This window comes from Eptesicus fuscus, chromosome 4, assembly GCF_027574615.1.
Source record: "Eptesicus fuscus isolate TK198812 chromosome 4, DD_ASM_mEF_20220401, whole genome shotgun sequence".
Lineage (NCBI taxonomy): Eukaryota > Metazoa > Chordata > Mammalia > Chiroptera > Vespertilionidae > Eptesicus > Eptesicus fuscus.
The window spans coordinates 101,321,021-101,346,476 of record NC_072476.1 but is presented as its reverse complement, the minus strand read 5'-3'; the positions used below and the strand labels follow the sequence as shown (position 1 = coordinate 101,346,476).

Sequence of the window (25,456 nt, the reverse complement as noted above, 5' to 3'; positions counted from 1 at the left end):
CACAAGAAATTCATTAACAAGGCCTCAGCACTATTAAATAATATGACTATCCAGAAGCTTGTTCAATAGGAGATACTATATTCATTTAAAATCCCAGGACTTTTAAAATATCATATGCATGCTTCTCCAAGGAGAAGGCCACATGAGAAACTCCGTCTACAAATTGGAACAAGGTTTATGTTAAGTTCTCAAACTTGGTTACATACATAGCAAGACTCTATTATCACTTTTGATTCTTTGATGGACAAATAAAAATATAACTAACAAAAGAAGGACATCTCAAAGATATGGTAGGAAAGCCCATGCTGAGAGGTGATCCAGAGCTGAATATTTCTTGCAGTTGCAGAGCATTCACAGAAAATCGGGTGCATGGGCATAGGAGTGCATGGACCGGAGAAAGCATTTACTGATCAGATACTCTTCAGGAGGCACTGTGCTGAAGGTCACAATCTAGGCTCTTAACAGAAAAATTGAAATCGAGGGCAACAACAATTACTTTAGAGTTGTCCACTTACAAACAGCATATTCCTAATTCCAGAGGAGAGGGGAAAGAAAGAGGTACAGAAGGGCTTCCCAGAAGAGGTGACACCTAACATAAATTTCAAAGGAAGAGGAGGATTTACTGAAACTCCCTGGAAGAGGTATTATCTGACACTTGCAGGGTTTTCCTGAGCAAAGAAGGGAAAACACACTCCAGGCAGGGGAACCGCCTGGGCCAAGGCACACTGGCTAGAGAAATCATGGTGCTTTCATTGTGTATAGAAGAGGGAACACAAGCAGGGGAGCCAGACACAGGCCAGGTGTGCCGGGCTGCCGAGTTTACATTTATTCTGATTGTGAAGGGACCCATGATATGTTGATACCGCATGAAGTTCTGACCTGATCCGATGCTTGTGATTATAAGGTCACTGGGGAATCAGTGTGGAAGCTAACCTGGAGGTAGGGAGACTGCAATTCAGAGAAAGGAAGGGAAACCACTTCCATAATTCAGTCCCTCCTCATCTCAGGCCTGACTCATGCAGGAGGTGTGAAGAGGCAAAGCCCGGATCCAGGCAACCAACAGGATGTGGGCACTGACCAACCAGCGGATCCAAGAGATGACACAATGACTTGAATCACACATTGTCCCAAGTCAGGGAGATCTGGACTGAATAGCGCAGCAATGTTCCTTCAACCAGGTGGCAACCCAGTATCCATGAAATGTTGATCTGTCACAGCTCAGTCTGCTTTGTGGGCTGGCTGTGAGGATGAAAAGAGCTAAGCTATTTGAATTTGCTTTCTAAATGTAAAGTGAAATATCAAGAGTAGATAAATCTCTTAATACTAGAACTAGCAATAAAAGTGACAAATTATCATGAGGTGCCAACCTGAAGACACTTCAACTGAAGAAAGAAAACCACAGAACAAAAGAGCTAAGGTAACTATTAGAAGAATTAAGAAATGAGTATAAACAGTAAGTTGGGTAAGTGAGAAAGGTGCACCACATGGGGAGGTGTGTTCTGTTTTGTCTTTATAACTGGGGAGAGGGCAAGAAAGTTTTAGAGAGAAGGAACAAAATAAGACTTCAAAGAACCTTATCATCATCCATTCCTGAGCATAGGAGGTGGGGCTCCCACCTCAGGGAGCAGAGGGGCACAGAGTTTGCAAAGATGAGGAGGAAAACACAAAGCCTCAGCTTGTCTGAGGGGGAGTCCAAAAAGACCTTGGAGAACACAGGGCCAAGAGGGCTTGACACATTAGCAGATAAAACAGACACAAAAATGCCACCAGAATAAAGAATGGGATGGAGAATTGCACAGAGGAGAGAGGTGGGGATTTTGCTTTGTTTTCTGCTGCTGCTTTTAGAAGTTTTCCAAGAATGAGTCAAGATGTTGTTTATTTTTTTGAAGCAAGAGACTGACTTAAGATAGAAGTGTGCTAGAGACAGTCCCTGTTAATCACGGAGAAGGTCAAGGGTAAGATATTTCAAGAGAATCATTCAGATGGAAAAGATGGGATCTCAAGCCTGAATGCTATAGACCTGGTGAAGAGGAAGCAAGTGCCTCTAATCAATGATGGGAAGGCAAACAATGAAGATAACACAGGTGGTGTCTATCTTAATCTCCCCCCCCCCCAAAAAAAAAAAAAAAAGACAAAGTGAAAATAGGACTTTAGATCCTTAAAATTCTGAAGGCCTATCACAAACTTGAGAAAGAATCAGAAGATGGTTAGGGGGTGTCATAACCAGGATGTAGCTTTGTGCCAGGGAGGAAGGGCAAATCCAACTGGTGATTTCTTTTTTTAATCTTGAAAAAAGTAAATGAAGGAGAAAATAATATTATTTCAATTAGCACAGAGGGTTTCTGATTGTTTGTTTGTCTGATTGTTTTCGTAAAGCCTATTCTGGTCATCAGAATCATGTGAGGATACAATGGGTGGTTCTTCTACCTAAGGAGGGTCATGTGCCCGTGATGAGCTAACCCTGCTCAGTGAGTATGCAGCAAGGAAGAAGGTAAACGCCAGGCACCAGGACGGTCAGACAGGGAGGTCTGTGCAGTCCTCTTCTAAAAGGAGGGAGGACCCAGCCCTATGGAACCCAGACTTGCTTATGATAAATGGGATCATGTTCAAGATGAATCCAGGATGTAAGGTCCGATGGAACACGATGTCCTACAAGAAAACTTTTGGAGGAGGTTTGTATGTTGTTTCTTCCTGGCAAGAGCTCAACTCATTTGCCCAAAAGATTGGCTCAGCTCATCTCAGACCCTTCCTATTCTTCCTCACTTGGAAGTTCTCTTTGGTTTAACTTACAAACTGCCCCCAGACTGATTCTAGAATGAGTAAATATGAATCTTAGATAAAGAAATACATTTGAAATAATAAATCCTTGGTTTTTTGTTTTGTGTTTTCTTGTGTGTTTTTTTCCCAAGAGAGATTGAAGCAAGTTCAAACAAAACATAATGTAAAGGCATAAAAATGGGAGAAAGTGGAAGTATTTAGCTTTTGAGCAAAAGATATACTTAGCAATGAAGAGTCAAAATTAAGACTGAAGAAAAATGGTCTATGTCCCAGGCTTTGTAATAATTAGTCTCTTAATGGTGATAATCCTAGACTCAAATTTGCCTATAGAAAATCTCCTGGTAAACTTCTTTGTCAAGCTCTGCTACAAATGTGGCCTTCATGTGGATTAGCTGAACTTGCTAGACTGCATGGAATCACCTTTTTTAAAAGTATAGACATAATATAGAAGCCCCTTTAGGAGATTCTGTTACAGGTTTCTCTTACAAATCAGCTTATCTAAACGTCTTTGCTTTTTTTTCTCTCTCATCTAGGAATTTTTTTTCCCCCTTTATCGCATCTTAAAAATGGTTGAAGGAGATTTAATGACTTCTGGTTTTCCAAGAAGTTATAGTGCTCATGGAAATTCCAAGGCCACTCGCAGCCTGCCACCACATGGCTTCTGTTGTTGATAATGAGAGCCATCTATCTACATTTTGATAATACCACTTGGACATTAAAATGACCCATGTGTGCCTGCATTCTTGCAAGCTGGTCAACCTGTCCTTGACTTCGAAGCAATTTTTATTTGAATTGATAGCCGAGATGCATAGTTGCTGACTCACTGAGAGCTTTTAGATGAGACTGGCCAAGGCTCATTCCATCTCAAGGACATATGGTCTGGCCCCGGAAGAGAAAACACATGTTTTAGGATCATCTTCTTAATGAATTAACTGGTTTTGCCTTATAGCATTTCATCATTTTCCTTTTGAACAGTTATGTTTTGCTTGAAGAAAGACTATAATTGTATAGAAAGATTAACTGCAAACAAGGTAGATGCCTCAGCAACAGCCAGCCCATCCCCAAACCCATCAATTTTAGGGAGGAGCGGGGAGGGTCAGGAGCCTGACAGCCTTTATGTTAATCACAGCGCTCCCACTAAAAGCAGTGTCTGTCTCTTAATGAGGCATTACCTGTGTGAGCATCCAAAGTGAGCATCCGAGGAGCAATTCAGAGTAATTGCATGTGCCTTTTAGGTCCAATGTACACCAACCAAAGTCATGATTACCAGATGGATCTTAAAAAACCATATGATCCAATCGATATAAATATATACACACAAATGTATATAAAGATATATGTGTGCATTTCCAATGTATAAATGTGCATACAAATTATAGAAGTATATATAAATACAGGGGTTGGCAAGAGTAGAGCTGACTTCAACCTCCTCAGGAGACAGTGGGGCTAACCCAAGCAGGTCATTGAAATTCAGCTTTGTTTACTGATTTTCAAATACTAGGAGAATGTGTAAATCTGGGGTGGGGAACATCTGGCCCTCAGGCCTTATAAGCCTACAAAATCATTTGGTCTGGCCCTGCAAAGACAACCGCAGGTGGAACTCAAAATTCAATAAATCTAGGGTCTTTTTTCATAGCAGCATATATTTATATTAAGTGAATTATCTTCAGCGAATGATGTTATAAATATCCAAATGGCCCTTGGCAGAAAAAAGGCCACCCTTTTTTTCTGGTATAATTGATGAAGGTCTGCAATTTGAGCATTTATAAGATTGTACCTAAGTGCACTGTGCCACTGTGACATTCTTTTGAGTTAACAAAGCTATTGCAATAATCATAACCTGCATGTCTTTTTCCATATGAACAACTGTAAACCTACTTTTTGCCCACCCCGATATACATATAGAGATACAGAAGTATGTTAATCTATAAACATATATCTATGTATATACACAGATATTAATAAAATTATATTACGTTACATAACACACAGTGTATTAATAAATTAAAGTGTAATTACTATCTATAGTAATAAAAGAGTAAGATGCAAATTGACCATACCTTCGCAATGCCCACCAGCCAATGAGGAGTGAGTATGCAAATTAACCCAACAAAGATGGCCTGTTAATTTGCATATACAGGCGCCCAGCGGCTGGGGGCAGGGCGGGATGCAAGTGTTCTGCACCGCCCCAGCTGCTCTGGGCCTCTGGGCAGCGTGGGAAGGTGGAAAGGCGGCTCAGGACTGGAGCAAAAAGGCGGCTCCGGCCGGAGCGAAGGTGGTGCTGGCAGCCACGGGAAGGAAGGACCATTCTTGCACGAATCCTCGTGCATCGGGCCTCCAGTATTTATATAATGCGACTATTTTAAAAGAAGTTGACTCCATGGAAAACTTGCTTGGGAAGCTCAATATGAAAAAGAACAAAATTTGGCATGCGTAACCTGCACAGGTTGTTAGTATCTCACCTAAGGAATCCTCAATTTTTGCAGCAATTATTTAGGAGAAAGGCAGGCCTATAGTTTGCTACAGGCACTGGTTAACTCCTAGCCTTCCAAATACTGGCAATTCAGGTGAAAATGTCAAGTTTCAACCCCAGTGGCACAAGATTCCCAGGCAGGATGGTGTCTTTGCTCACTCAGGTGGAGTTTAACTCTTTACTTACCCAAGTTGACAACTCGAGAGCAGGACCAAAGGGTAGAGCAGGGGAACAGTACACAGAGCCCTAGATCCTAATCAAAACTCTCCCACTGACTAGCAAAATAATTCTAGGAACTTGGTGTTGAAAGTACTGACATGAGATCATGAACAAGAAACTTTTGAAAATTATAAAGTGCAACATATACACAAAGCAGCTCTTTCATGCCCATAATCACCAGTTGTGTTTCTTTTGTCAAGTTCCTAAAGGTCATGGTGGGAAGGGCTTTGGCTCAGACAAAACAGACAAGGGACTCTTGTTAGATCACCAGAGAATGGACTATTTATGTTTAAAATAACATTTGTGGAAAAGACATTTAAATAACTCTCAAAGCTGATTTCTATAATGGTCTTTCAAAGGGAACTAAATACAACAGAATTTATTATAAGAGGTTTCAGAATTCATAAAAATAGATTTCCCCCCTTTTAATACATGGAATGTTTAAGCCATTGCAGCAGAGTCACCCCCTTTCTCCAAAGTGACCTGAAAATTGAGTACATAACAAGGCATCAAACCTCAGGAAGAATGAGCAGGCCCAGTGCTTTGCTTCTCTTCTAAACAGGCCCAAAGCAAAGATGTGGCGACATTTTCTTGACCCTGATTCCCTCAATTGTCACTGAGATGGACTATACGTGAACCTCGGTGTCAGTCCCAGAAGAGCAAGAGAAAATGTGTCATCTTCCTCTCCCCTGCTCTGCAGCTGCTGAGGAAGGCTCTCAGGGAGGAGTGAGTGGGTACGGGCTGCCACCCCCAGGCCCAGCCTGGCCACCCTCCACATTCCTGGTGGGAAAACCCATTGTGTGGAGCAGCACAGACCGCTTTTCTTAGCACAGGAAAAAGGCTACTTCAGTCAGAATGGCTGGCATTTTTCTCATTTTTGAGATGTCACATTGTCCATTATTCTTTTTATTTTTTGGGGGGGGGGGCAGGGACACTTTGTAATTCTGCGTCAAGTTTCATAATACTACCGCAAAAAGAAAGTTATGAAACAGTTGAATTCTCATTTCTAAATTCATGGCTAAAGAGAAAAGTCTGACTTCCACTCCCCTCAACCGCTGTTATGTTTTAGTCAAATTGATTTAGAGAGTGTTTTCTGATTTGGCTCCTGGCACTGTCAGAACAGGGAGATTTGGGGTGTCTGAATTTCAGATTTAGGGGTTAGCTCTTAGGCAGGTGGCATTTGGCCTAAGCTGCTGCTTTTAAGTGGGGCTGCCTTACTGCTTCCCCATCTGTGCCCCAGGGGTTGGGCTTGGGTCTCTCCTCTTCCCTCTTTCTAGTTCCTAGAAATAGAGCCCTGGCCGGGTGGCTCAGTTGGTTGGAGCGTCATCCCATACAACAAAAGGCTGCAGGTTCGATTTCCAGTCAGGGCACATACCTAGGTTTCAGGTTCGATCCCCCTGGTCAGATCCCCATGTACAGGAGGCAACTGATCAATGTTTCTCTCTAACTTTGATGTTTCTCTCTTCCTCTCTGTCTCTATCCATCCCACCATCCCTCCTTTTCTCTAAAATCAATGAAAAACATATCCTAGGGTGAGGATTAAAAAAAAAATAGAAGAATGAGGTTATCAGACAGTGTCCTGGAAGGCCTGTACGTCACCAGGCAAAGGGGAGTTGGCACTAGAACCATGGAAAGAAAGGCCGATGTTTTCCAACAGTGAATCTTACTAGTAGAATGAAAGAAAGCTGATTTTTTTTCCAACCCAGCCCCTGGTAAACTTGATTCCCCACATGTCATTCCTCAAGCACAGGTGATCTTAATTGAAGAACTCCCTTTGCTTTGTGAGTGAGGAGCAAAGGTATACCAATACACCTGTCATATCAAGACATACATATCACAGGGAGGAGAAAGAAAGCCATCTGGAAAGCACTTTGTCAAACGGCTGCTACATAATCTATACAGACTCAATAAGGTTATTGAGGTAAATAAATTTATTATGCACTTATTTCTTTTCGGGGGTATTTTAAAAGACAGTATTCTGATTTTTTTGTAACCTTTAAATCTTCCTGTATGTCCAATGACTTATTTCAGAGGCATTTTGTGAGGTTAGAGATCTTTTGGTAAATAGCCTTTCTTTTTCTTTGTCTGCAAGGGTTTCCCTGGCTAAGACTGTATTTTCTTCCTCCTCCTCTGCCCTCTTCCTAGCTCTTTATTCAGCTTTGAGGAACACAATGACTAAGTTTGCTGAGATTTACCTCCACGTCTAACCCTCAAGACTGTTGAGTTCAAAGACAGAGAAGCAGGCAATGAAGTTGGATAAAACAAAGTGCAGGAGAGTCTCTTACACATACCACCGGTATGAGGGAGTTTTCCCAGCGATCTCTGCATTTGCTATACTGTTTGCCCTGGGACCACACTTGGTAAAGAACAAGCCCTCTTTGCTGCTCTTGAGGATCGACTTTCTTCTGGACCCAAAATGTGACTGAGGTTGGAAAGCCCTTGCTCCGACAAAGGAAGGCGATCCCTAACAGGATGAGACCTACTGAGCCTAAGACCCAGCGGCAGAAGCATTTCCTCAAGATGATCCAGCATCATTTTCTCAGAAACATAGACTTCCTCGGGAGCCTCTCCTTGGGCAGCCAACTGTGGGAGAGCACCCCTGCCATGGGCACCGCTGCTCAAGACATGCCTTTGAGCCGTAGCTACCCTGCCCTTAGGAACTTGGGGGATACAGATTTTCTTGTGCTTATTTTTAAAATATGTTAAGTTAAATTATTATAAAGAACTCTCAAATCACTTTTGATGCCATTATTTTAGATATCATGTAGTCATTTTCTGGAGTTAGCTGTAAGGCACAACTGGGAGAAATCTAAATATTATTTTAAAAATCCAGGCCCACAGTATTCTAAATGATATCATAACCAATTAATTTCATTGCTTAGTCTAATGTCTGAGAGTGCAAATTAAATCTGATCTTATGCTCTAAATCCCTTTTGGAAACTCACTGAATGTTAAAACCTGGAGAATTTACTGCACATATATTTCAAAGCTTGCCTTTTTCACATGGCACCATAATCAGAAATAGCCTTCACATTAACATGCTTTATGTTCCATCCTTCAAAAAGCTGATGACCGCCATGACCGCGCCCTCCTTACCTCCGATTTGCCCTTACTGTAACAGGCCTTCTTGGTCGCTTCATCACATTCCCACTCCTCAGCCTGTAGGAAACACCAAAATGACAGCAACTATTATAGTTCTGATTGAACAAAAGGCGGGGAGAGATACCAAGAACCAGATTAGGGGAACCAACAGGACACCAATATTTTTAAACTAATATAGGATTTAGAACAAGTACATAAAATCGGTCCTACAGGTTTACACTGAGCTTTAGAACTAAAGAATTTTAAACAGCTCACCTCCTTTAAAATCATGAGATATTTAAGCGGTAATCATGGGATATTTAGATCTAGTCACTGTAACAGGCGCATGTCCAATGCGATGGTGACTAGTGCACGATTACAGAAACTGTCACTTCTGTGATATCACAGAATAAATCCACAGTACATTTCAAAGAGAAGCCTGGAAACAAAATTATCTGAATACTCATTTAGACATCTTCATTTTACTTTAATAGCATGTCATCTATCAATATTCATTGATAATGAAGCAAGGAAGATTTTGCATATCATTACTCCCAAGGTACATATGCTATAATTGGTAGTCAATAAAATAAATACCTCTTGCAAAAATCACAAACCAGTAATTTTCATGTTATTAGCTCTGACTAAATATTTAGAGTCACAACTTTTAAATATTTTTTTTCTCAGACTTTTCAACTCCAACTCATTACTGATCAAGTAGATGTGGCTACTTACACATAGGACACTAACTCACAAACAGAACCTGTGATTAGTTAAGATAACATACAGTGCTTATTTCACAGGAGGAAATGGTGCTTGCAAACATTAACGATCTCATGCTGACATTGTGAATCATTTTTTGAACAAATGTATGCATCCGAGTTGTTGATCTTTTATATTACTGTGTGGAATGTGAACTATCATGGGTAAAAATGCTTTCTCCATCTATATGCATATTGTTATAATTATGTTCTAGCTTAATACTACAGTTGAATTTCTAAAAAATTTGGGGTTTCTGAAAAACTGGTTAAATCATTGTCAGAAAAAAAACTAAGCGAGGGGGCAATTTCTTTGTTAATTTGGGCTAATGTTTAATAATACTCAAAATTAGCTAAAACTAAACAAATGTTAAGTATTATGAAGAATAACGGTTTCACTCTTATTTCCAGAAAGATTTTTCTTCTAATTCTCCTAAATTTAGAAGAATAACAAAGTCATGCTAACATCATTATCTAATGTCTACTTGTCCTCCAAAGAATGTGACATAACAAAGATTGAAACACGAAACACTGCATCTTGTATAACTTATCTAACTTGGCAAATATGAGTCCATAAGAAAAGTATTCTAGAGAGAACACTCCAGTGCCTTTCAAACAGAAACAATACTACAGCGTTTCCCTTGTGCAGACTTCGAGATATTTGTCAGTGTCAACATCTGATAAGAGAATTTTATTCTTCTATGATGTTTTCCTGTTCATAAGTCTTAATGGCAACAATAAAGTCACAGTTAATCAGCATCTCATGCAAACAAATGACTTGAATTCCATGGTACGATGACAAATACTTTCATGCAAAGTGATGGCACTTCCAGAAGTGATAAGAGCTTCATGTAGAGTTGTATGACTGTCTGTCCCCGTGAAGCACAGAGGGAATAAATGCACTGCTGTCATTCTGAGTGGTCCTTTCCTTTCTTAGGTTTCTTTCTAAAAGCTCATTCTTGTTTTTATTTAAATAAACATACCCGTGCCATTGCCCTCACTTAAACTCAAAACAGAATTGACTCACTATGATATATTCTCTTAGCAAAGTAGACCTCATTATAACTATGATTTTATACCACCAAGAGGATTTAGTGTTATACATCACAGAGAGAAATTAACTTCTATGCAGTGAAATACTTTAGATAAAGAGGTATTTATAGTGGCCCTCAGTGGCCTAGCGATTGTGTTGAAAGTGAAATAGCAATACTCTCTTCAGTAAACATAGAGCTATGAGGAGCAGGGTTAGTCCCAGGGTTCAGAACAGAATATTTATCAAGTGACATCAAACTTGTTAGATCATTCTGCCGAAATGGCAAATAAAGAGCTTCCCGAGTCCACCTAATTGCCAAGTAGCTTTTGCATTTTCAAGATTAATACTGGCCAACGACTGGAAGGGGAAAGTAATAGAAAAAAGAATGTGAGAGATTTCAAAAATATTTCATTACTTTACTCAGTTGACTAAGAAAGAGCAACTACTCAGAAAAGTTTATCAGACCAACAGAAAATAGAACAAGTCTTACAAGTTTTTCTAAAGACAGATTCTAAAAATAGCAAAATTTACTTTCCTGAAACATTTTCATACACAACCCATCAGCTTTCCATAATATTCAAATCCAGAATTAATTAAGGACCATGACTGTGTAGCTTTTCTGTTGACTCACTTCTCACTTTCTACCTGAATAAAGGACAGGATAAGAAGGAATTATATTAGCAGTAGATCTGAACAATCTATTATAAAGCTGAACCCATATTGTAGGGTATCACAGAATATGGAAAAGAATGAAGTTGAAATGTGTGTTTTTCCCCACACTGATCAAAAATCGGGTGTTCCAGATTAATCCCGTAGTGCTTTTCAATTCCCCCAGTAAACTAGATTTTACCCATTTGATGACTGTGGGGAAAAACAAGTGACCAAACAAACAAACAAAAAAACCCACCAAAAAAAAAAAACCACTTTCTTTGGAGAGAAATATAGATACCAATGCAACTCTCCTGTAGGAGATTTTAGTTCTCAAAGTTACTCATCATTCTGTATACAATTTGATTATGTTTTGACCTGGGCATAACTTTTTTCATTCCACAGATTGGTTCTAATCAATTAAACTTGTAATCAAGCCTCCTCACTCTATTCTCAGTAGAGATTCTTAGTTGTTCTTTCATGTATCATGATTTTGGAACAAATCCCACAACTGATGTATGACGCCATCTTTCCGGTTAACTTCCTTTTAAGAGACTTTTCTACCTACCCAAACCTACCTCTAAGATAGTCAAAACAAAAGGGAAATTGTTCTTCATTCTACATTCCAGATCTCAATACAACACTCATGATCTAATTTTCCAAGTGTCTGGGTTGTTTTAATCTTTATTTTTTGTCCTATCTTGTCTTTTTCCATTGCACGATAGTGATAGCCCAGCAGAGAAAAGGGATGTTAATTCCCTATTCCATTATCCATTTATTCTTCATTTTATTTCTCAATAGCAAATATGCAGCAGTAATATTGCCATTATTTGGACAGCCGAAAGCTATACACAGTAGGCAAAGAATTTGAAACACCTACATTATAAAAGACATGAAGATTCCTGTTTGTGGTGCATTTTGTTTGTCTGTAAGTACACACAAATAACATCTGCAGTCTTCAAGTTCTTAAAAAGATTTTTGCTTTATGCACATGTATTCATTCTCTTTTTCATGCAATAAATATTCAGTAGGTACTGAGCAAGTGCAGGGCATTGTGCTAGGTAATGATTGATGGAAGGAGAAGCAGTCGTATAGATAATATTTGCCCAAATCAGCTATTAGCTTATAATAAAATATAAGTGTCTCTCATCAGTCTAGACAAGATCATAAGAACGCAACGGTGCTCATTTTCATTGTTAGCATAAGCATGGTCATCTCAGATCCAGTGATAGACTGGAGCTAACTACATCAGCAACTTTCAGGAAGTAACAGTGCTACAGACAGACCTAAATGGAAATGGAGTAGGTTTAACGAAAGTCGTTTTTTATCTGCAGACACCCTGATGACTTAAGGAAGCACCCAGTGTTTCATGATACAGTAAATGCTTTGCTGTCCCCTCCCCCGCCACACCCACCCACACACCTGCTCTGGTGATGACAAGCTGAGCTGAGACATCAGGGGCAAATCAGACGCGGGAAAGAAAAATGATGGGCTCTTTTTATGTATGTGTTACATACATATAAATCCACAGATCTCAGAAGTATATAAACAAAGCTGTGTATATCACATTCCGCCATGAGAGAAGTTAATTAGACAGGGACCGGCAAAGGCAGATACTTTTCATAAAAATGAAGAGAACAACATTCTTAGGCAGATGGGCCACTACTCTTGCAGCAGATGGCTTTGCTAATTAGATACTGGCAAAAGATAACATTTTTAAAAACCTAGTTTAATTACATGGTGCCAAAAATTAACAACCACCTGAGGGCTTGTTTTATATGTTTGCATTCATAGTCTTACGTCATGTATCTCTGTGACATGCTGGAGAATGTTAAATTGTCAGGGTGATTATAAACAAATTGCTAGGAAACGTAAGCCCATACCTTTGTTCAAAATGGAAGCAAACACAAACAGGTCGACACTTGAAATAATTGTGGTTTTTATGAAATCTGAATAAAGTGTTGACCCAGCTATCCTTGAACATAGGCATCATTGCTAATCCTATATAATAAAAGGGTAATATGCAAACTGACCCTAACGGTGGAACGACCAGTTGCTATGATGCACACTGACCACCAGGGTGCAGATGCTCAACGCAGGAGCTGCCCCCTGGTGGTAAGTGTGTTCCACAGGGGGAGCTCCACTCAGCCAGAAGCCAGCTCATGGCTGGCCAGTGCAACAGTGGTGGTGGGACCCTCTCCTACCTCTGCGGCAGCACTAAGGATGTCCGACTAACGGCTTAGGCCCACTCCCCAGGGGGAGCGACCTAAGCCGTTAGTCGGACATCCCTCGAGGGCTCCCGGGCTGCCAGAGGGATGTCTGAATGCCAGTTTAGGCCCAATCCCCCCAGGGATTGGGCCTAAGCTGTCAGTTGGACATCTCCCGAGGCGTCGTGGACTGCGAGAGGATGCAGGCCAGGCTGAGGGATCCCCTCACCCCCCGCCAAGTGAACGCCAAGTGGCACATCAGATGGCATGCTGTGCCATGAAAGGCATAAAGTAACTTCAGTCACTCTGGAAGAATGTGTCCAACTTTCCTCTCTGCCATTATTTCTGGGTGGACATGAAGTCTACTTGTTCACTTTAATATTAATTTTCCATATACTTGCATTTATGTCCATGTCAAATAGAGGCAAGTCCATGTCATTCTTATTGGTGATCTACAAACTAAAGTCTGTAGTACAAATTAAAGCCACCTGCATAGTTCTGCCATCCTAGCCACTTACATTCTCTCTGTCTAATTTCCCAGTACCCCAGCTCAACCACCACAATCTGTTCCTTGTTGTCATCCTCAGATCATGCAGTCATGTTCCCATGCCTATGCACCAGCTAGTCCCACTTCCTGGAATGCTCTTGTCCCACATACCCACCGAGTTAACATCATGCTGTCTTCATGTCTTTGTTCACGTGTTATCTCCCCATTGTGGCCTATACAACTATGTGTACAGAACCACATCTGCCTCCTCAACCCCCACTAGGAGGCAAGTTACATTTGGGTAGCATCTTGCCCTCTTGGTTCATTTATGTGTCCCCAGCACCTAGAACAGTGCTTCACATACAACAAGAACTCAACGGACAGTTGTTGAATTGATGAATGAATTACAGAATGCTGTACATACAAAGCCTCGGAACTGGAGGACCTCCCATGAGGAATGGGCACGGGAGGTTTTGGAGACCTTGAGTGGCTGGGCGAGCACACTAGCAGCTGCACTTCTATGGTAAACTCCCTGCAAGGATTCCTTTTCCAAACAAGTGAAGAGAAACAATCAAGTGAAGAGAAACAATGAAGGCGACTTCTCTCTAAAGAGGGACAGGAAGGAGTAGGAACAGGGACTTCCACACTTTTTCAGCAATAGACGCACTTCTTTAAGGAAATTCTTCCACATAATTTCATATAAAAGAAGGTAAACATGGCATTTACTAAAGTCATGTTTTAAGTGCAAAATGATAACATCATTAAAAAAGGCAAGGCTAATGACTGCCGAATCATACGACGCTCAGTAAATATTTCTGCATTTTGTTTTCTTGCCTACTTTTGAAATAACACTGATTATACAAGTTGAGTAGTAATAAAGAAGGCCACCTTTGAATCTCAGTTACTTTGGGGTATAATCAGAAATGAAAGAAGATACTTTACCCCAGGCTCTACAATGAACCAATTAATCCAAGTAATATTATTAAAAAAGTTAATTCAGTAAGATTTCCAATGTGTTCATAATGTTGTGTGTGATCTACATAAGTGTAAATCAGTGATGGGCAACCTTTTGAGCTTGGTGTGTCAAACTTTGCCAAAAAACTAAGCATAACTCGGGTAGTGTGTCACTTTGAGGAAAAAAACTAACTCCAAGACTCTAGTCGCAAATGTTTCATCCTCAGGAGCAGCAAATGTTTCACCCTCGGCATGCGGCCGCGTGTCATCAGAAATGGCTACGTGTGTCAGAGCTGACACGCATGTCATAGGCTCGTCATCACTGGTGTAAATTCTATTTGAAGTAATAGAATTAAAATTTATAATACATATAAAATCCCTAACCACCTCTAGAAACCTGAGATCCCAGGAAACATATTTGACAAGTTACTGTTCTAAGGGACCAAATGTGTCTGATAAGCAGTGCAAAGGACTTGGAACAGACCTAAGGGTAGAGCAAAACAAAATAATGGAAGATGAGTTCTAATAACCCTGTTACTGAACATAGATGCACCCCACTAGGATGCTTTTATGGAAAAAAAGACATCAGAAATGAACCCAATATTAAAGGACATTATAACATCTGGTATAATTTTCAATGATAATCGTCAGACATGGAAGCTTCAAACAACTGTTGCACTTCAAAAATGTTTCCATTAATGAAAGTGATGTGAGAAGGTAAGGCTATTAAGAGCAGCTGCTCTAGGATTCAAAGAAATCACTTTCATGGATCCAAATGGATTGGTTTGAAAAGTGGCTTAATGTCCAATCTGTTAGCCTAAATGTAGTGAAAAAGTCCAATTACTAGAGGAATGGTTATTTTCAACATAAATTTCCTAAAGTATTAATATGGAAGGAACTCAATTCAAAGTCAATCAAGCATGGGATTGAAATGTTGCCATCAGCATGGACTGAATTCTCAAGGACTTGCCTAACTGAGTATTTCCCAAGAGTGTTTCAAGGGAAAACTATTGCTTCTAATGCCACATTTTTCTTTTTTTTAGAACGTACAATAACATAGAAGATGGCATTCAAACATTACAGTCTCTGTAATATTCAGCAGAAATCATGATGTTCTCTAGAAGCTAAACAGACATAACCCAATCAAGTTAACATTAGACATTTTAGCTGATGTAACAATTATTCTGTACATGCAAAGAGATACTCCAAAAGGAATAAGTTGATTATTGAATGTCATGAAACATATTGGCCTGAACTGAGCTTATTAAGACTATTTGAAGACTTTACGGTACAACGAATGACATGAGCTCTTGCAAAAAAGAAAAGGGAAAGAAAGAAAGGGAAAGAGGGAGGGAAGGAGGGAGGGAGGGAGGGAGGGAGGGAGGGAGGGAGGGAGGGAGGGAGGGAGGAAGAAAGAATAGAATAAGGAGAAGTATGTTGGCATGGGATGCTTAGGACCTTGACCAACTCGACAGACAAGCAACGTGATAGAATGAAGGCTTCCTTGGAAACGTCTTCACAAAGCTCAAACTGTAGTATTCTTCTTGCACAGAGCACTTGGCTCCTGGCAATCATATTCTAGGACCATTGGGAAAATGAAGAGAAACAAGTCTGGCCCTAATATAGAAGTGAATTTCCTAGCCATATGATGAGATTTCATTCGGAAATATAGCTAAAGCGTTCAAAAGGGACTGCATATCATAGGTCATGAAAGCAGTAGGGTTTCTCTTTTGAGGCAACATGAAACAAATGTATAAAGGGAATCCAGAAACTACAGCATGGATGCAAATGAAGATGCAGGAGTCCTGTAATTCTTTGTCTGGCTTAAAATTTCATTTTACTGGGGTTAATAGAATTTTTTTACACCTTCAAGGTGTAAACACATTGGACATTATTTGTGATTGTGTGTTAGATTTCTCTTGCTTGCAGTGTAAGGTCACCTATAGTGGAGTCATCAGTCTTGGTGCTGTTATTCTTTACACTGGGTAAATCCTAATGAAGACATTCTAGACAAACTGTCAGCTTAACATCCAATAAAGATGCAAATGTATGGGTGTTTGTTTTTAGTTTTTCCCATCAATATTTCCTACTTTTCTGAAACTAGCTTCATGAAAAACAAACAACACACCTGATTTTTCTCCACAGTTTTGAGTTAGAACATGTGGGCTAGAACCACTGGAGAGCATATAAAGCTCAGATTATAGATGCTTACTGAGGATTTGTTTTTATACTCTCAGGACCATTCAGAATTTGTTTACTATTTGCGTTATAAACACTTGATTCCTGAGATTCATCTTACCGCTACCAAGATTAACTTCACTTCCAACTTCAGAATATATTGAGCTATTTGCCAGATCACAAGATATATTGAAAAGCCTTTTATGAGCCTTATCAGTACTATTTCCATAAACTTTTGCTTGCAGCTGAGAGAAATAAACATTAAAATTTGTTTTCTGGTGTACATTTGGGCAGTTACATTTCTCTCCTATTTTAAATAAAATGTATAACAAGATGATATACTTCTGCTCAAGAAGCATTATTCACAATATCACAATATTAAATGTGGATTTAATGAATGTTATTGATATATTCATTTCTCAGTTAATATTTAACAGTCTTGTTATTTTAAGAATAACTGCTTGAACTTATTAAAGCAAATACATGACTTAACATTAAACATCCATCTGTGATTTTGCCATTTGTTTTTTCAAACACATTTCTCTCTTCTATAGTATAATAAACTTATTTATATGCCAGGGGCAAGTCCTAAAATATGATCCTTCCTAAACTCCTTGATGAAAAAGCACTCTATCTCGTGAACAAGTAAAAAAGTGTTAAGTATGAGAATAAGAGCTAGTGACTTTATGATATATATATGTAATATTTAAGATACTTTGACTGAAAAATTGATATTTTGTTATATTTTACAATAAATGGAGATGCATATCACTCAGTCTCTCCCCCGCCCCCTGCTCCCACCTCTGTCTAATCACATATCAGAAGAGTTGCTAAATTCTTAGCAACTCTTCTGATATGTGATTAGACAGAGCTGACAAGTAATTGCCAGATCTTGCAACTTTACCCAAATTCCTGCAAAGGAATTTGATTTTGAAGTCAATAATTTGGCTCTATGGCTCTGAATAGTATCCAGAAACACTAACTGTGTATGTCTGGGGTGGACCCTTGTGGCAGGCTGAATAATGACCCCTGCAAAAGATAATCACATTCTGTTTCCTGGGACCTGTGAGTGTTACCTATAGGCAAGAGGGACTTTGTTGATGTGATTATGGATCTTGAGATGGGAAAATTAGCCTGGATTATACATAATAATGAAAAGTATCCATATAAAGGGAAGCAGAAGGAGCTTTGACACACACAGAGGGGAAGGTAATGTGATCATGGAAGCGGAGATGAGAATGGTGCAGCCACAAGTCTAGGAAAGCCTCAGCCACCAGACTCTAGAAGAGGCAAAGAAAAGAATCTCCAGTAGGGAGGGAGGGAGGGAGGGAGGGAGGGAGGGAGGGAAGGAGGGAAGGCCAGGAGACAACTTGATTTTAGCTCCACAGAATCATTTTGGACCCCTGGCTCTAGAACTGTGAGATAATAAAAGTGTTTGCTTTAAATTACCAAAATTATTGGTAATTAGTTACAGCAGCCATAGAAAACTAATGCAGGCATATGTACACATGAGTCATGCACACATGTACTAACACACACACAAATGATTTTTATGTCATCAGATAGAAAACTTCACCTCCAGTTCCTGCCAAATATCTGAGCTCGTAGTCCCTGATATCAAAGAGCTCTGTGAGGGAGCTACTCTGTGATTTGGGGAGTATTAAAGGGACCCACATGTGGGTGGGGATGCATCGAGGCTGATTGTCAAAGAACTGATGAGTGAATGGAGGGGTGAGTGTTCATGAAAAGCAAAGGAATTAGCCCGCACACACCTGGAATGGAAAGAAAGTATATCTGTTTGAGGAACTAAAAGTCACTGGGATATGGAATGAAGAGGAAGATGGCTTTACAGGTTGGCATGCAGCTCAGGACTGGCATCACCAATCCTGCCAAGGAGTTCAGACTTTGTTCATGAACTAAAGAAAAGTTATGGATAAGATGTTAAGTAAGATGTTGGTGTGGTGAGATTAGTAATGGAGAAAGATCTCTCTGGGGACATAATAAGGATGGATAGGAGACTGACTGCAGGCCACCAGCAGTCAGATATTGAGCTGAAATAAGCAGGGACAATAGAGTGACAGAGGGGTGGGTAGCCAGCTATTAGCAGTGGGAAGAGCACCATAGGTGCATGGGAGGGAGACACCCACACACCTGTCTCGATTATTGGGTGGATATCAGTAGCTCAAGTCTTTCTTATCTATAATAAGATAATAATCCCCCTCCTTTGTCTGGCTTTAGAGTGCAGGCTGTACACAATTATGGGCAGCCTTACTTCCCTCACCATAGTAACTGCAGTCCCAGAAAAATAAACTACCTTTGTTATATCGTTTGAAGAAAAACATAATAGGACAATAAATTTATTTCCAAAAAGAAAACAGTTGACAAAAAAATTCCTAGGATGTTTTTATCATCACCCTTTTGAATCAAACATACTTTAGTACCTTGGTAGTAAATTTTGTTCTTTCAAAACCAACCAAAAAAAAAAAATATTAATCACATGAAAGGTTGTGTTAACATTTTAAGAACTCACAGTTCTTTATCAAAGGAACATCTTTATCAAAGTCAAATGATAATGACTTATTTGCTTGGAATTCTGTGCCCTGAGTCAAACAAATGGGATGATGTAAAAGAAATATGACAGGAACAAATGAAAAAATTAGAGGTACTTGACTTAGAGGACACTTAGCAAAGTTAAAGAAGTTGAAATTTATAAGTGGAAAAAAGTAAGAAAAATAGAATAGAAAAATTAAGGTTTTCCTATCTGTTAGGCTTATATTTTCTTAGATTAACATATATGAGGAAAATTTTGAAAGGAAGCTAGCTATTACAAACTAAATATTTATTCAGCCTCTTAACCAGCCAAATTCGGAATTGACAGTAGAGTTTCAGGTATATTTGGTTGGGTCTCAACTATAATTCTCATTATCAACAGAGGAAGTTTACTGCTGTTTTTAGTGAATAAGTTGGGTCAGACTGATTTTTCACATTTCGACTCTGAATGTAATCACCACTGCCCACCTTTCAGATGAGCAGAGTGAGATCAACCAGACCCAACAGATCAAGGAGGCCAGCAGAAAGCGATCAGTCATCTGGAGTTAATATACTGTTCTAAGAGTGACTGGTATGTACAGGAGCAATGCGACAACAGGAACAAGAAATCAGACAGGGTGTGAGAGTCACACACCTTAAAAGAGCTGCCAAGAAGATATATTGGGGGAAACAATCCAGAATTGTTGGTGGGAGAAGATGACTGGTACTCTTCTGCCCACCACTACACTCTCTGCCCACCCAATACCCCTATAAATCAGGCACTGGTATTAAATTCATCCTACATAGTAGGTAGAAAGGTAAATACCTCACCCAAGGTCACCAAGCTACTAAGTGGATGATCCAGGATTCGAACACAGGTCTCCCTCCACCTCACCTGGAATAAGGGTGCTAGCTAACCCCCTTCTCCCACAGCACAGCACAGGGACACCCTGAGGAGGTGTAAGGGACAATGAAGCGGTGAAGCCAGGCCTGGAAAAGACAGACTAGGGGCCTGGTGCAGTCTGGGTTTTTACACTGGCCAGGAGCCAGCCTACCTGGTCTCTCCCAGTATGTTACTCTTCCTTGTCCCCAAATAGTCTACAATTCCCCCTGGTGTCCTCTTAATGTCTTCCTAAATGGTCACAGGCTGACAGTAATGCCAGTATTAAAGGGGGAAACCAAATGTATCTCCTGAAGCCACCACACAAGCTGTGGAAAAACTTGTACTTTTTAGGACAGTCAAACCCTACAGCTCTAACATCTCTGAAATAAGTAATGCTAACAGTTATCTCCTCATTTCCTAAGGCCTAGAGATCTGATTAGGCTGGATAATTGAGAAGCTGCTTTTTCTTCTTTATTTTTCCAAATAGAATAACTTTTTTCCCCGTACACATCTATATATACTCTCACTCAAGGCCAACCGATTTAATGGATTGTGATGATGGATCATTAGGTCTCATAATTATTTTCTTAGGATTGTTGCGGCTGTGAAAATCAAGCCACAAACATTCAAATAGCAATTATAAAATATTTAATTGCTTTTTAATTTAGAAGTGATTTCTGGTTATGAGAACTATCTCTGTCCCAGTGTGTTCATCATTCTCTTTGCATATGCAGAGACCTCATCAGTCTATTTATAACCCCTTTGATTGGTTTACCTTCTATGGTGTTTTGACAAATGTCATTTGTAATTGGTTAGATTTGTGTTTATACTAATATACAAACCAGGTGACTCAACCAACACATAATTTTTAATTACCCAATTTTAATTGAGTCTATTAAAAAATGAATGCATCAGCCCTGGGTGGTGAGTTTAATTGGTTGGAGTATCATTAGTATAGCAAGGTTGTGGGTTAGATTCCTGGTCAGGGCACATACATGAAGCAACCAATAAATGAAAAATAAATGGAACAATAAGTCGATCTCTCTTTCTAGCTCTCTCCCTCTCAAATAAATTTTTTAAAAAATTTAATGGATGCAGCCAGTCCATACGTGGTCTACAAAATCTCAGACTTCCACCTTTTCTAGATATCTCACCCTGGGTATTTCCAAAATATTTAATCCCTAGGACATCTCTGCCAATTTCTGCTTTTCCTTTAAATAATCATGTGTCTCAGGAGAAACTCTTAGCATTAGGAAATAGTTTCTATATTGCAACTACATCAGAGATAAAATTATTATTGCATAATACCCCTAGATGACAAAGTTTCTCCTTTGATGCCTTACACCACTTAACACAGCCATTGAGGCTCATCTGTGTTTCATATTAACAAACTGATGATATATGAAATTGGATAGAAACCCTATGTCACCCCTATATAATCATTTTAATTGGTTCTATGCTAAGGAGACAGGTGATACTATTACTCATATGTCTATGTAATCCAGTTTAACTTGGATTAGTTGTAAACTTATTCAACTAATATTTACCTATAAACCAGGATGTCACCATTCGATTACCAGTCAAGGCACATGCCCAGGTTGCAGGCTTGATCCCCAGTAGGGGCCGTGCAGGAGGCAGCCCATCAATGACTCTCTCTTACCACTGATGTTCCTATATCTCCCTTCCTCTCTGAAATCAATAAAAAAATATAAATTTAAAAAAAGAAGGAACAGAATGAGACAGCTTTGTACACAGTAGAGGCCCCAGGAGGCGAAGAAAAGTCCAGCAAAAGGTCAGGGTGGGTCAGGGTGATATCACTGCACTCCAACGGCAATTGTCGGCACCCAGAGGGTGTATCTGCTGAAGCCTCCTTTAGACTGAACACTGAAAATAGGCTGAGAATGAACATGGGGGAGAAGAGTTGTCAAATGTCGTGTTGCTAAATAAAATAGAAATGCTCATTCTGGTTTGAAAAGAATCTCTAAAGAAGTTACAAGTCTTCCCCTCTTCCCTTCAAATAGGTTCTGAAAATGCTAGTTTGAAGCTTACTTCTATATATTCATTTTAGTTCTCAAATCAGTGAACCAAAGTTTTACAACCCAATAAAAATCCTGAATATTGGATTAAAATGTATTGATCCAACTTAGTCTCAGAGATGATGTCATGTTACCTAACGGAGACTAATAGCCAAGCAGACATGCTGCTGATCAAGGAGGAAGGGATAGACAGCAGGTTTGTGTGTCAGTCTGTCTTCTCCACTTCCAGGGTCAAAGGCCAAGTCATTAACATGATCAGGTCCCTCTCTCCTCATTTGTAAAAGACAATGAGAATCCTGCTCCAACCACTCTTGGGTCTAACCGGGTATATGGAGAGCTGGCCTGAATGCTGGCTATGTAATTCAGTTGAATTACATTTTCATTTCTCTCTCTCCCTCTTTATTCCTGGAGAGCACTATGCTAAGTGAAATAAGCCAGTCAGAAAAAGACAAGTACCATATGGTTGCACTTATATGTGGACTCTAATGAACAAAATAAACTAACAATATAGGAACAGACTCAGATAGACAGCAGACTGACAGCTGTCAGAGGAGAAGAGGGCAGTGGGGCTGGGAGAAAAAGGTGAAGGGATTAAAAGAAAAAAAGTCATAGATACAGACAACACTATGGTGATTACCAGAGGGGAAGGGAGTACCGGGGGTAAAAGAGAGTAAGGGGGGGATAAATGGTGATGGAAGAAGACTTGACTTGGAGCAATGAACACACAGTACAATATACAGATGATGTATTATAGAATTGTACACCTGAAACCTATAAATGTTATTAACAAATGCCCATTTTAATTCAATTAAAATGTAATACACTGAGTGGCCAGATTATAATGAACTCTGAACGCATAATAATCTGGCCACTCAGTGTATTTGTACCTCAAATGGGTACCAAAAGTATTCTAGACTTTTGCTGGGGATCAACCACCTATTTGCCCTGAGCTTTCTATCAGCCAGTGCAAAGGGGAAAGCTGATCAGGTGCACGATTTATAGTATCTTTGATATCAAATAAATGAGGTACTCAAGAGAAGTACACTGAGTGGCCAGATTATTATGCGTTCAGAGATCATAATAATCTGGCCACCCAGTGTATACGGGTGTGTATGTGTTTGTGTGCATGTGTGTGCACACGCAAGCACACGCACGCACATACACATAGGACTAGAGTACAGTCAGGTGACTTGCCTCTTCCTGCTCCCTATCTGGAAGGAAAACGTGGTTGTTCTTTCTGATTCAAGTGCACATTTTCCTCAACTGTGATTATGCTGTCTATGTAATTTCATATCCTCTATTCTGGCTTACATTATAACACAATCTCCTGATGTTATACAAACTTCATAAATATCTTGATCATGAGAGCAAGGGCCAAGCTCATCGTGTTCATCAGGCTCATCAGTCTTCTGCATATCATGAACTTGGCATGGAGAGGCCACCCAGGAAATACTGTTTCACTGAACTCAGCAAATGGTCATATTGTTGTTCACTGCAGAGCTATGCCATCATTTCTGTAACTCACTAGACAAACCAGTTATTACCAGTTCTTGGTTTCTATTGTAAATTCTGTATATATGTAAAAAAAAATCCTCATTGTTTAATGAAAACAATAAATAGCAACAACCTCAAAGGGTCATGGAGAGTACTAAGAAGAATTTATACATGGATTTAACACAGAGCCTGCACACAGTAAGCCTGCAAAGTTAACAATTTAAGGATTTCAATTATTTAAATAAAAATCCTTTTTAATCCATTCTAACCCGTCAAGTATCTGTTTTTAACTTGGGAATAAAGTAGTTCCCACTTATCCTTGGAGATATAACCCACTCCTTTCTAGAGCCTCAGTGGATGTCTAAAACCTGTTTATATTATGTTCTTCCTATCCATACATAACCAGGATAGCATTTGATTTTTAAATTAGGCACAGTAAGTGGTTAACAATAACTAATAAAGTTGAACAATTATAACAATATAGTGTAATAAAAGTATGTGAATATGGTCTCTCTCTCTCTCTCTCTCTCTCTCTCTCTCTCTCTCTCTCTCAAAATATCTTATTGTCCAGTACTCTTGCTTCTGTGATGATGTGAGATGATACAATGAGTAAACGATGAGAAGATATGAGATGAATGATACAGGCATTGTGATGTAGAGTTAGGCTACTGTCAGGGTTATTTGAAACTGCTATATAGGGCAGTCAATCTGATAACCAAGGTGACTTAGTGACAAATAGGCAGGTAGCATATACCTCCTACAGCATTCAGATGATAAACAAAGGAATGGGTCATGTCCTAGGCAGGATGAAGTGGGATGGGGAGAGATTTCATCACTCTACTCAGAACAGAATGTAATCTTAAAATTAAATTGTTAATTCTAGAATTTCCTATTTAATATTTTCAGACCATGGTTGACCTCTCAGGTAAGTAGAGAGGGGGGAATTACTACTGTACGGCTACAATGGAAGGAAGAAATGCAAGTAGCTACTGGGCAAAAGTTTGCTTGTAATATTCTTAAAGGGTTCACAGTACCTAATATTTCCATACGTATTGAGGAGAAATTGTTCTTTGCTTTGGGGGAGATTTGAAAATAAAATTTCAAGTAAACATCTAAGGAAAAGCTAAAACCACTCAGTCAGTAGGGGGAAAGAAGATACAGATGTTTGCCCAAAAAATCTGTTCAGAGTACTAGTATTAAGCTGCTTATTGCAATATTTAGAGAAAGCTGGAACAAACATTAAGGAATGTTGATTAAGGAATCATTGGAAAGTTCTTATCAATGTGTGACACAGTGAAAAATAAATATTTGGCCTTTGTATCCACCTCCTCCACCCTCAGTTCCTAACATAGAGCTCTGAAACTCTTAAAAGTTGTTATTCAAAACAAGCTCCTTTCAATCACACCAGAGTTTATGCTGATGAGGTGACTCTTGTGAACTCCAAACACAGTTTCAGGATGAGTGCTGGTTGCCAGGGGAAGCAACCACATAAGATAGAGTGTTGGCACTTACAGCCCCACCCCTGGGCCTCCAAGAAGGAACGGGGGGTCGGAGATTGAGGTCAATCATCAATGTCCAATAATTTAATTGAGCATGCTGATGGAATAAAACACCCATAAAAATACCTAAATGAAGGAATTCCAGGTTGGTGAACATATTGAGGTGCTGGGAGGGTGGACACCAGGAGAGAATAGGAGG

General features: G+C 39.6%; 1 protein-coding gene across 1 annotated transcript in view; it reads right to left on the bottom strand.

Moving 5' to 3' along the window:
* Positions 1 to 25,456, bottom strand: part of SEMA5A (semaphorin 5A) — a 246,985-nt gene that overhangs the window by 113,887 nt on the left and 107,642 nt on the right. Inside the window, exon 4 of the mRNA XM_008151651.3 lies at positions 8,567 to 8,629. Within this exon, the coding sequence (XP_008149873.2) occupies positions 8,567 to 8,629 (63 nt within the window). The remainder of the gene's footprint in view (positions 1 to 8,566; positions 8,630 to 25,456) is intronic.